The following is a 13,913-nucleotide window of genomic DNA, read 5'->3' as shown; positions in this document are numbered from 1 at the left end:
GAATCCTGAAGAAGGGCTTATGCCCGAAACGTCGATTCTCCTGTTCCCTGGATGCTGCCTGACCTGCTGCGCTTTTCCAGCAACACATTTTCAGCTTTCATCTTATATGTCAAAACCAACAAAGAGAGGAAATATTCATACCATCAAACTGTGTTTCAATCAAATTCATTATCTTTCATGATCTTTTAGAGGTGAAACAACTATTCAACAACACACTACACAATCAATGAAAGCATTTCTCACCAAATTTCACCAACAAATCACTTCTCTTCCTTCTTCTCTCTAGGTGTGAACAGTTCCAAAGCATCAATCACCCTTTATTCTTTATAAAACAGGATATTATTCCTGTGCGAGCTTTGACAGTATGAGTTGGAAGACTGTTCAGGTTAAGGGTATCACAGCCTATTCCAATCCTATTCATATTTATGCATTCCTACTTGGGTTACTGCATAATGATCAGGGGCAATAACCCTGACCATGTTTTCTCTTTTAAACTTGAAGATGCATAGCCCCAATTTTTGTACAACCAACTGTACCCCATTTCCCTCTTTGTAAAACATGGATTAAACACCAATTGGAGAAACCTGGAATCAGGAAGGTTCATCAGTTTATTAATAAACTCACCCTTATTCATTTTGAAAAACAAAATATCCTGGACGAACAATGTTCAGTTTGAAATGGTGACAAAAATATATCATCATGAAATTAGAAAAATTCCAACTTCATCATGTGAAACAAGCCTGGTGAAGAACAGATAATAGTTCTACTGTATACTTTTTCAATCTGTTAATTTAAAATACTTTTCTTTGACAAGAGAGATACTAAACATTTTTTTTCAATGTAGGGGGTCTAAATCATAGCAAAACTATTTCCGCCAGCTTATTTTCTTTAACTTCACAAACTGCATTTAGGAACATGGTTTAACATTTTAGCACAAAACTATTCCACTGTGGTTTTTTAAATTGAGCAATTCACATACCAGCACTGTGCATCATCCTTCAACAGAGCACAGGCTATAATATCAAACCATTTCTCCTTTTTTATTGCTGTATCTAGTAACAGTAATAGGGTTTAAAGCCTCTTACCCGCAATGTGAGTAGTTGCAATGTAGTTTTCTCACACTCAGTGTTGAGCTGTGACTGGCTAACGTTATTGTTTTCACCTTGATGTACAATGGGAGATCTGGTTGTAGACTTTGCTATCATTCTGAAGGTGGATTTTTGTCTTCCTTGTTTCACAATGTCTTTCCTCTTTCCAATTAAATCAACATGATTGTTGGGAAATGTTATATCATCTGTAAAGAAAAATCTCACATTAATTCAGTCATTTGCTGTTATTTGAAACAAAGCCAGAAATTGTTGGAAAAGCACAGCAGGTTTGGCAGCATCTATGGAGAGAAATGAGAGTAAACATTCCGGATCCAGTGACCCTTCCTCAGAAACATTCTCAGAACATTTTCAGAACATTTGTTCTGAGTAAAGGTCACTGGACCCAAAATGTTAACTCTGATTTCTGTCCACAAATGCTGCTAGACCTGCTGAGCTTTTCCAGCAATTTCTGTATTTATTTCTGATTTCCAGCATCCACAGTCATTTTGATTTTTGTTAAGTACTGTTATTTTCTCTCTGATGGTAAAGTGTAAACTGTTTGATAGATAGAAACTTTAAAATATAATGTCAGAGGCTGTATTTCATCAATAAAAAAAAATGACAATATAAAATACAAAATAAAATTCACCCAATTTTTGGAAAGGCTGGTACATTTTGATCATTGTTTCACAGGTTTAATCATTTGCCTAGCATTCTGAGCAGCTCTGCATCTTTCTTTGATCTATCCTAGTATTTTGCCTTTTGTTGGCTAAGTTCACTATGTGCAGGTTTCCTAACAAAACGGCTTCTGGAGTTAGATTAGTATCCTAACGGTCACATTGAAAGCAGTGTTAAGGTGAAGGACAACGTTTGGGGTGTGAGAACTAAAATGCAAAACATAAGTGCATTGAGAAGTTGGCTCTGATCCATCAACTTCCAGGGTTAGCACTATGTTGTGTTTGAATTTCTTACATAAAAAATTGATATTTTCTAATTAAACTATTCAGAGATCGTATTCCACACCTCTGAAGCAGGTGTGACTTGAATGCGGACTCCCTGCTACAGAGGTGGGGATACTACCATTGCATCACAAGAGCCCCTACAAGAATATTCTAAACTGCTATTATCATGATCACCAGCACAGTGTGTGATATAATAATACCATGACTTATACTCGATTGATGAGCAGAAAAACTAGGAGTCAGATATGTGCAATAGTTTCACAGTTAACTTGATCCAGATTCAAATAAATAACCCATACTTTTGTTTATCAACCCTTGTCACCTGATTGGTATATTTCCTTGAAACAGAGACGAATATAACATTGTGGGAGCTGAGGTTTGGAAAGTTTGACACAGAAGGTACAAACATTTCAACAAGACTACTTCAAACAATTCCTAGGTTACAAGATGAAAGTAAAACTGTAAAGGGATGCAAACACAAAAACATATTACTGAGTAGGTACAGTTTACAATTTATTCATATTTCTTCCAGCTTTGGCACAATAATGACATGATGATATTCATAAATACATCCAAAACTAACCATTTATCAAAAATATATGCAAAGCATCTGGTATTAGAGGCCATTGGAAGCACCAATGTAAAAAGGAAAGGCCAAAACAAGTGTTCGATGTAGCAAGAAGCCACAGCCACAGGACAGACAGGCCCAGGATTCCATTCAACTAAGAGCATTTGGCATCAAAACATGTTCTATGAAATATCTAGCCAAATTGTATGGCACTATCCTTGAAACTGTTGAAACGTGTGGTGCTGGAAAGGCACAGCAGGTCAGGCAGCATCCGAGGATTCCTGATGAAGAGCTCATGCTTGAAATGTCGACTCTCCTGGATGCTGTCTGATAGCTGTGTTTTCTCAGCACCACACTTTTCAGTGGTTTCAAGGATAGTGCAGCATTGTACCTGTGTGCAGACACGACCCACATCAACCTTTCAGGTAAGTGTAGCATTCAAATTCAGAATAAGACCAAAGTTAAACTTGATAAGATGGAGAGGAATATGAAGTTCTGAAAAGTTTAACATCACACAAATTGGTATAGCTCCCTTATGAGTGTCAGTAAGATAGATATTTCTATGAACATTTGTTTAGACACAAGGTGCCTAAATATGTCAAAGAGTCAAGATTAGAGTAGTGCTGGAAAAGCATTACTCTAATTTGCTTTATCCCTCATTCCTGAAGAATGTGTGTGGCATGGGATAGTCAGCACTTGTAATTTCTATATTACAAATTGTATATATTAACCTTTATTGCATTTTTATTAAATAAGTTTTGGTTTTGATAATAAATCAATAACTGTGTTTATTGGAAATTCTGGGTGATCAATATTATTGTTTTTAAACCTACTTTTAGATAGGGCATTTAGTTGGTCATCTTAGTAACTATAAAAGCATTGATATTTTATGTTGTGACCTATTGCGTTGTGGGATGAGAGTAATATTGCATTCCTCCAATCTTTGTTGAAACAACTTTAAACTTAAGCATTTTGGGCGATATAAACATTAAGTATTGCAGTTAGAAACATGCAATCATCTTGTGCTTCAACAACAATGAGGAAAGTGACTAATGGATGTTCCAGAGGTTAATAAAATTTTGCTGTACAGTTAAGAACTTGGGGTATCTTAAGGAGTCAACTTTTAGAGAATGCAAGCTGTAATCTCAGGGTTCATTTGACCTGAAATCCCCCAACACTTGCACCAAACACACTTGGGAATTGATTAATTGGACAGGGAGATGGTGTATTAGCCAAAAATCTGCCCAAAGGTATGGCTGCAAGTGAGTGCAAGATATGTCATCCTTCATATCGAGAAACACTACTGCCTCATGTAATACCCATACATCCATAGTCTAGACTTGTAACTGATTGCTTTAGTAAGTGTAGAATGATTTCTTGGCTGTGATGCATGATTTTCTTCCAAATTTCTGTCAATTATTACAAATCTAGTGTTTCTTTTACAGACTAATTAAGTTCAATCACTGAAGGTAGTCTCTGACAACTGACCTAATACACTGGGTGATCCATTAAAATGGGGTGCAAGAACTGAGAGTCGAGATTGTGGTGCTGGAAAAGCACAGCAGGTCAGGCAGCATCCGAGGAGCAGGAGGGTCAACATTTTGGGCAAATGCCCTTCATCAGGAATGAGGCTATGAGCTGAGGGGGTTGTGAGATAAATGGGAGGGGGTAGGGCTGGGGGGGGAAAGTAGCTGAGTGTGCAATAGGAAACTGGTGAAATCCACATTGATGCCTTGGGGTTGGAGGGTCCCGACAGGAAAGATGAGGCTTTCTTCCTCCAGGTATCAGATGGTTAGGGAGTGGTGATGGAGGATGCCCAGGACCAGCATGTGCTTGGTGGAGTGGGAGGAGGAGTTGAAATGTTTGGCCACAGGGCGGTGGAGTGATTGGTGTGGGTGTCCTGGAGATGTTCTCTGAAGCGCACTGCAAGTAGGCATCCTGTCTCCTCAGCATAGAGGAGATTGCATCGGGAGCAATGGATACAGTAAATGACATGTGTAGAAGTGTAGGTGAAACTTTGATGGATGTGGAAGGTTGTTTTGGAGTCAACTTGTCATGTTTGGCTCAAAAATGATACTTCCAAACTAGACCATTCAGAGTTAATTAATAAGGATTAATTGGATGTGAAAATGAACAATTGATAAAAGTGGAAAATTACATAGAGAGCAGTCCCAGTGCAAACGAAAACAGCTTGTTTTGACTGTAATGTATAATCTTGATTGTCTATGGGATCCATTCTTTTATGGAGTTAACATGGAGCAATCTAGAGATGTTTTCAGCTTGTTTTCTGGTCAATGGAATGTCTGATAAAGTACTGAAAGTACTATGAAATGGTGATACAGCTCATAACCAGAATACTATTAATATTGGAGACTTTTCCTCACAGGGAGAACTTTTCACCAAAGGGACACTTCATCATCAGACTGTGTTTGTGAGAACGGCACTGTGGACTTTCACCAATGGATTGTGACCAGTGTCGTGAAAATTAAGACAGAGCTCCAAGTGGCAGCTGCCACTCAGCAGTCTCTGATGGGCAGAAGGCAGTGAGATTTGCTTGTTGAATATTTCTAAAGCAGTTTAAGCTAATAGATTCACTCATTAGTTTACATATATCTGAACTCGATTAACCTAATACAGTTGCTTCATATCAAAGTGACTTCTTGTATTCATTTTGATCAGGCCTTAAAGTATTAGGTACTTATAGCCCAATAACGCACCATTTCATCACTATATTATCCCAGATCTAATTGAAAGGTGGAATGTATAGTTCAAACCATAAATTCTTCAAGTATGAAATGCCAATGAAGAAACATAATCCAAATATAGCCATTCTACATCTTACAGTGGCCTGCTCAGTATGTTTTCTTAATCTGCAGACTTATTATTCAGCAGACAATGCAGAGATGCCTCCGCACCACCACACATTGATACATCCAGGAATACAAATTGCTTAAATCAAAAAACAGAGCAAGAAGAAAGATGCCCATTACTGTCATGAGAGTAATGACCTCACCCACTTGAATTTCAGACAAAAGATTTGAGTACAACATCAGCTGATGACACTGAGAATACAGGAGAAATAATCAGCAGATGCTCAGAACAAAGGTTGTGTCATGTACATACATCTGATGATATAGGAGTGCAATATAACAAATGCCAAATCAGAACAATATGACAACCAGAAACTCTATGCAGTCCTATTGCAAATAGAAAACAGTCGAAGACATAACACCAACCAAGCACTCCCAAGTCTGTTGTGTTTTGGAGACTCATAAATGTATTGCTATTATCTAATAGTTTATTCAATCATAACACTATTTTCTTTCATTTTTATGTTAGTAGCTTGAGGGAGAAATTATAGTTAAAAGACTTGTGAACATAGTAATTAGGAGCAGTTGGCTATTGTGTTTCTCAAACTTGCTCTGCCATTCAACAAGATCACGGCAGTCTCTATTACGGCCTCAACTCCACTTTCTATACATTTGACTGTAGCAAGTTCTTCTAGGGGAAGGTGAATAGCTAGACATTAAGAGCTGCATTGCTTTCACTGGCAGACAGCACGGTGGCACAGTGGTTAGCACTGCTGCCTCACAGCGCCAGAGACCCGGGTTCAGTTCCCGCCTCGTCTGTGTGGAGTTTGCACATTCTCCTCGTGTCTCCGTGGGTTTCCTCCGGGTGCTCCGGTTTCCTCCCACAGTCCAAAAATGTGCAGGTCAGGTGAATTGGCCATGCTAAATTGCCCATAGTGTTCGATGCAGGGGTAAATGTAGGGGAATGGGTATGGATGGGTGCGCTTCGGCGGGTCGGTGTGGACTTGTTGGGCCGAAGGGCCTGTTTCCACACTGTAAGTAATCTAATCTAATCTAATCTAGATGAGGTCTTGAAAGCAGACTTTTGGGAGAAAAGAATGAGATTAAAAAGTAGGGTCTCAAAAGGAGTAATCTCAGAATACCACATGGCAGTGATTAATTGAAAACATGTGGCTGGAGAACTAATATAGGAGGGAGGACATCAGATTTCTGAGACATGAGGACAAGTTCTGGGTAGGTAGGATCTGTGTAAGATTGATAGTTTGCACCTTAACGACCAGGACAACCATCCTTTCAGGGAGGTTTGCTAGTGTGGACAGGGAAGATTTAAACAGGGTTTGAAGGTGAATGGGAACCTGAGATGGAGCTCAGATTGGAGCAAACTGGTAACAGGAAGTAGAAGCGTAGTACGCAAACTTAGACAGATGAAGTGAAGGCAAGTATCAAATCGGATCAGAATGCAGAATAATGTTAACATGACATTGTTAAGGGCACTTTATCTGAATGTATACATCATTTGTTATTTGGTCGATGACTTGAAGGCACAAATAGAGTTAAATGGGCATGATTTCATTTTTATTAAAGGAGAACTGATAGATGTGGTGTATTTAGAATTTCAACTTTGGTTCATGGGGCAGTTAGGTAGAACAGTATTGAAGTGCGTAGTAAGTGTGAGAGAGTTTATTGGCAGTCATCACCACTGTAGTGTCTGCATAGGAGCATAGGGGAGCCGCATGTGCATCATTGAAATGTAAGGTCAAGGTTTAGTGTAAGGAGGACATTTGGGAGGCAAAGTTCAATGCAGTGGGCCTCCACATGGAGGAGACAGATGGAAATGGGCAGTTGAGATAGACTGAGGAAAAAGGGAACATTTAAGATCTGGAGGAGTACTTAACAATCAAATTCAGCCAAGTGATGACAGTGTGCATCATGAACTGCAATCCTGCCATCACTTGCCATTCTCTAAATGCAAAATGCAAATGGAAAATAGATGGGAGACTGTGCTGGGTGTGCAGAGTCAGTGCTAGGTTTATGGACAGAACAGTAGGATCCATGTCTGCTGAATGACAGGATATTGAAGGGGCAAATGCATGTAGCATGCATTTGCAACTCCTGCTTCATTTCAGTTGCAATCATATCTTCATACATTTGCAATGCATGCATAGTGAACATGCTAAAGTTTTGAATGCTGCCATTATTAATTGCAGAGTTAACATTGGTATCACATTGATGCAGAAGTTGGTGGCAATGACAACAAAAGAGGAAAATTCTTGTGAAAAGAATCCCATCAAGTGTGAAACTTCCAAGGATGCTGTGGGAGAACAGAAACATCACTTCATCATATGTTGTGTAAGTATAACAATGGAAACTCCTGAATGGACTGGAAACTTGAATGATTGACTTGGTCTGGGTTGGGAAGGGAGTCAAAGTGCAGCTTTTCTGATAAAATGTATTGGTCACTCAGCCAGCACAGTATCTTCAACCAACTGCTGGACATGCCAGAGCCATGGTGCAGGAGACAGCTGAGTTCCTGAAAATGTGATTCCATTGCTTGGACTGCTTTGGAGGTGGGGGTTGGGTGTTGGGGTTTCCAGTATAGTCCAGAAAGAGTGTACTGCATCTTCCTAGTGTGCTGGGTTCTGCACAATTGGAGCTGGCAATGAGATGATGCACTGAATGCTCAGGAATGGGGAATAGAAGCAGTCTTCCAAGGTGGTGTACAAAGATACTCAGAGGAGGAAGCTCTCCTTGTCCATTACAAAACTCAGCTGCATGGATCACTATAAGCCAGACAGGACTTCACTGATTCACTGATGAGAGCTGGTTGCAGCAAGCTATCATGGAATGTAAAACAGTCATTCATCTTGATGTCAGCATTTGGTTTACATTGTGGGGTCAAACTGTAGCATCTAACTATTCCATTTACGTTTACTTTTGTTGGCTGTAAGTAAAATCTCATCTTTGGAATTATCCAACTGCTTGCCTGTATGTGATGTTCCCTAATGGACAGTGACAGCTGTGGTTCTCCAATTGGCACTGGGGACACAGGGGTGGCGGCTTAGCATGGGTGTTTAGGTGGTATGTAGCCAAGGTAAACTATGGTGGCTAAATAGTAATTAGAGTGAGATAATGGGGCTATATGTACAAGGAAGTGTCAGCCATGCTGGTTGGGTTTCATGAGCTGTGTGGCTTTGTGGTTGCTGTGCCATTACATTACTGTTGCGTGGGAACGTAGCGTGGGAATGGCTGCTTATGATGTTGGTCTTTCATCATGTAATTGAGTAGCCAATTATTCAGGAAATAGTGCATGGTAAGATTAGAAAAATTGGCTGAGAGGGATGCCATGGAGTGATGAAAGGTAGGTACTTAACAATGTGAATTTGGTAAGATTTGGCAAGAAATCTTGCTAAGTCAATGTAATGAAAACCCTTCAACAAACTCAATGCAACTGGCATTTCGCCAAAAAAATTAGCCCATTATTTTAACATAGAGTCATACAGCAGGGGAGAGTTCAAAACGAAGGGTCTTTTTTTTAAGGTGAGAGGAGAGAGATTTAAAAAAGACATTAGCAGCAATATTTTTACACAGACAGTGGTTTGTATGTGGAATAAACTGCTAGAGGAAGTGGTGGATGCAGGTACAGTTACAACATTTAAAAGACATTTGGATAAGTACATGAACAGGAAAGGTTTGGTGGGATAGGGCCAAATGCAAGCAAGTGTGATTATTTTGGTTTGGAACATGGTCAACTGCAGCAAAAAATCCCTATTTTTATGTTCCTTTCCCCATGCAATGAATGATAACATTTCATTGGCCTTCCTGGTTGCTTAACTTGCATGACAAAACTTTATTCATTCATATACCAGGACACCCAGATTCCTCTGGTCCTCAAAATTTTGCAATCTCACTCCATTTAAGTAATATTCTGCTTTCCTATTTTTCCTGACAAAGTGGACGAGTTCACACGTTCTCACATCATCCTCCATTAGCCATTTTTGTCCATTCGTTAAAGCTATCCAAATCCCTTTTTGTCCTGATAACTTAGTTTCCTACCCATCTTGAGTGAACTGAGCAATCATGAATTCAATTACGTTATCCAAGTATAGATTGTGCTTTACATTGTAAACGGCTGATGCTCCTGCCCTGGTTTGTGCAACACTCCACTGATTCCATTTTGCCAACTCAAAAATTACCCTTTATCCTCTACTCTCCACTTCCTAGCCAACCAATTCTCCATTGATGATAATATATTAACCTGTTTATCATTAATTCTTATGAACAACATTTAATGTAATGCATTGTCAAATGCCTTTTGGAAATGTAATCATATCATGTAGGTTCCTCTTGATCAATGGTATTGCTACTTCTTCAAAGAATTCCAATAAATTAGTTAAACATGATTTCCTTTTACAAAACCACAAAGAAAACCCTACAACAATTAGGCAGAGTCTAATATAACATCTGATATAACATCTTTACTAATACATTCTAGAATTACTATCATTAAATGAATTGAAACACCAATTTGAATCACAGTTTAGACATCCCATTGCAAAGCAAACTTCACTCTATTGTTAGGCTCTTGACAAAGTGAGGCCCAAATGAGGCTGGGAAAATTACAGCACTAGGATAAAATGGTGTTCAATAGGATTCTTAATTAAGCTCATAGTTTTACTGCATCTGTGGAGTAGTCTGCTTGTGGCAACCAATCCCTAGGAAAGATGTCCAGAGGTAAGACTGTCAGACAGCCATCACAGTAGGGTTCCCTGTTGCTTTTGGGGACAGCTCTGTTATGGACTAGGCCAGATCCCCTCAAAACATTTCCAGAAAGTAGTCCAGACCCTAACTTTGCTCGTTGTTTTAAGCAGGTGTATGGCGGACATTCCAGGAGTAATGCAGCTTGTCAAACCACTTAGTTTTAAACAAAACAGAATTTATTTACAAGATTACTGAACGAAACACAAAAAAAAAATGGAATACCGAATAATTTAACCTATCCAAAAACCCAACAGATTAACCCAACTTAATGATGCTGTTCACAATACTTGCAACAATCCCCATAAACACTCCTTGGCACAAAAGGTAAAATAAAACACAAGGTCTTACAAGAGAGAGAGAGAGAGAGTGATGGCAGCATGGAACACCTTCTTCCTTATAGCTGTTTCTTGGATCAACAGCCTGAAACTCTGCTGTTGGCTAACCAAACCACCAGAGAGAAACAGAGCTGGGAGAACCAGCCACTCCCCTTTCATTGGACAAGTGTTTTTTTTTTCTAACTTAAAAGCCTTTTGTCTGAGGCAGTATCTGTTAGCTATAATCAAACTGGCCCTAAAACCCATCCAAAGCAGACTTTTCAGAATCACTGCTTTTACAATCCCTCTGAAAAAAACAAGGACAATATAACCTTGTTAAAGGAGGTGCATCATCACACCTGCCTCCATAAGACTGGTAAAAGTCATCCCTTAAAAATGGATAATGTTTCAAATGTTTCTTGTCTTGCGCTCATCAGGCCAATTCACAAGAAATACCAAAAGTGAAGGAAAAATAACATGTCTATTATATGAGAGGAGAATGCTGATTTGTTGGCAAACGAACATTGTCCGTTCATACCAGTTCACGATGACTGCCAGTTAGCTGCCAAGCTTTGTTTACATTTTAAACAAGATATGTTGACTAGGAGGGGTCAAATCATGAGACTTTAACTAGAGAATAACTGTCACTCACTTCTTTTGCAATGAAACAGATACAATGTGTGTACATGTTCTTTCTATCTCTAAAGAACAGAGCTCTGTATATTAATATAGGTTCCAACACAAACAAGTACGTCATACTGCAAGCTCGACTGACAATTCCAAATTGGTTGTCAGTATAATTCTTTGCACATGTATGCTGATGTAGCAAATGTTGTCCAGTTGCAGAATCACATGTTATTTGGGTGCAGTGCTGTGAATTTTGTAAGTGTGAGCTGACTGGTCTAGTCATTATTTGGTGTGAACAGTCAGAAGAACATACTGTCTAATATGATCCACCAGTCTTAGTTTGTATGGTCTATATACTTTGCATAACATCAGCTGGATATTTTAAAAGCAATGAGCTGCTGGATGATATGAAAATGCCTATCTCCATGGATCACTGAAGAACATACTTATAGGATTGTGTATCTGTGGAATTCTTCACAGTAGAGGGTTGATGAGACTGGGTCATTAACTATATTGTTCGGGTTTTGCAGCTGCCATACATCTATCTTGGCTACAGCTAAAAGCTTGAGTTCTCTCTCTCTATGCCAGAATTTTCTTTGATGTTCTTCCTTCTGGATTGGGGAAACATTATATGTGAGACAATCCATTTTACTGATTTTGTCTTTGCCATGGGTGTGTTGATGGGATGTTACTATATTGGAACAGTTACTATTTAGTAGTTAAATAGTCTTATTATTCTGTTAAATTTTCCAGTAGAGTTAAGTTATTCCAATTCTTCTTTCTTTTGTTTGTATTTTAACTGGAGCTAAGAATAAAGTGTGTTTTGCTTAAAGCTGAGTAGTGTGACCAATTGAATTACATCTGGTATATAGCACCTTACAGAGCCTTGAAATAAATAAAAAACTAGGATCTTGGCTATCTCCTTGGTATATTTGAAGGTGGTTTCATTGGGTCCATAACACGTGATTTCATTGAATGGCCCAGCAGACTCAATGCACTGAATGGCCTACTTAGGGTCTTATAATTCCCAGTCAGCCTAGTCTGTGGCTTGGAGGAGAGCTTGAAGGTGGCGGTAACTCCAATTTTCTGCTGCTCTTGTCTTGCTGAGGTCATGTATTTAAACAATCCTATCCAAGGGGCCTGGATAAGTTAGAAACAGAAAAAAAAAGTTGGCGCAGTGCATCTTCTAAATGGCACTCACGGTGCACACTAGCGGAAGGAAGGAATATTGAAGGTATAGATAGGATGCTGATCAATTGGGTAGCTTCGTCCTGAACGTTATTGAGCTTCTTGAGCTTGAGCTGCACTAAGTCAAGCTACTGAATCAATTAGCATAGTAGATGAAGGGTGAAAAGATGGATCTGTCAGCATGCCAATGCTGGATGACAGATGAGTTGGCATTGACAGGAAAAGGCAAAGGGCAGTGGCTGTGGAGATCTAAGTTGGAATGGGGTGTTAAAAGGCTGGAGGGGACAAATGCAGTTGGAATGTTTTCTGTTTAAATCTTTATATTTAAACTTTGAACACTGCCAGAGGCCCAGGCAGGCTTTTTCTGCCTAGCTCATCTTAGGAACAGGGAAGCATCTTAGATTCTTGCTTGTCAACTGGTCTGGCTCACAGTACAGCCCACACACCTGGACTGAGAATACAAAATGTTGGGATTGTGGAACTAGGATTTCTACTGACTGTACTCCAGATCTGGGAACAAAAATCAGGGCCTATTCCTTTGTTTATAAAGTTATGAATCTAATCTGCCTTTTTCTCAAATCAACTCATCAATTTGCCCAGAAAGTTATAAAGATTGTGTTCATACATCTTTCAGGTCTCTGTCATGTTGAACCCTGTTTTTTACTTTTGTGCCCTTAAAGACTGCAAGGAGAATGATTTACTTTTAAATAAAACAAGGAATTACTGGGATGGCTCCATTATTTCACAGTGAGGAATTCAAAATCAATTGTGAATTCTGGTTTTGTGGCTGCGGGATCCTGCAACTTGTGCAGAAGATCAGGAGATGAGGAGCTGTTTAGAAGTGAAGCTGATTGTGTCTCAGCTAACTGAGCAGGTTGGAACTGGAAACAAATTACAAAGACACAGACACAGAGAGGGAAAAAAGGATGCAGAAAGGTGTACTATTGTTCTCCCCAGGAAAAGCTACCATTTTTGTAGTTAAAACAAAACTCAATTTAAATTTGAAGAATGCTAGTTACCTTTCCTGCAGCTATTGCTGTGAGCTGTGACTTTTGAATTGATAAATCAGAGACCAAGTGAATCATTTTCTTCTACTTGTGCCAAAAATCTATTTTCTTTGTGCACGCGTGTATGTGTGTGTGTGTGTTGTGTGTTCTGTCTTGGGGAAGTTGTAAGGGTATTAGAGTTTTAGTTATTAATGCAATATGTCAACAAGTAGATATCTGTTTACTTGTAGCTGTAGTCCAATTACTTACAATAAAGAATAATTTTTGTTTAGTACAGAAATGGGGTCTGTACTAAGCTTGGCCTGACAGTCAGATATGTTGGGGTATTGTATGTACCTGAAAAGAAACTTCAATATTTGGTACAACTCCAGGATTAGCGAGGCTAGATTTCATAGGTCATTACATTACAAAATGCATCCCCTTATGCTCTCTGAATTAAACATTTTTTATTTATTCATGGGATGTGGGCGTCAGTGGCTAGGCCAGCATTTAATGCCATTTCTAATTACCTTGGTGGCAGTTAAGCATCAACCACATTGCTGTGAGTCTGGAATCACATTTAGGCAGTTCCCTTCCCTAAACAACATTAAT

At 39.1% G+C, this 13,913-nt stretch overlaps 1 protein-coding gene across 2 annotated transcripts in view; it reads right to left on the bottom strand.

Moving 5' to 3' along the window:
• c22h10orf90 (chromosome 22 C10orf90 homolog) overlaps window positions 1-13,913 on the bottom strand; it is a 219,333-nt gene that overhangs the window by 45,999 nt on the left and 159,421 nt on the right. For both annotated transcript variants that reach the window (XM_043712607.1, XM_043712608.1), the window contains exon 6: window positions 1,086-1,294. In XM_043712607.1, coding sequence (XP_043568542.1) covers window positions 1,086-1,294 — 209 coding nt within the window. The remainder of the gene's footprint in view (window positions 1-1,085; window positions 1,295-13,913) is intronic.

Source organism: Chiloscyllium plagiosum, chromosome 22 (genome assembly GCF_004010195.1).
Source record: "Chiloscyllium plagiosum isolate BGI_BamShark_2017 chromosome 22, ASM401019v2, whole genome shotgun sequence".
Classification (NCBI taxonomy): Eukaryota; Metazoa; Chordata; class Chondrichthyes; order Orectolobiformes; family Hemiscylliidae; genus Chiloscyllium; species Chiloscyllium plagiosum.
This window is presented reverse-complemented; position numbering and strand designations above follow the sequence as displayed.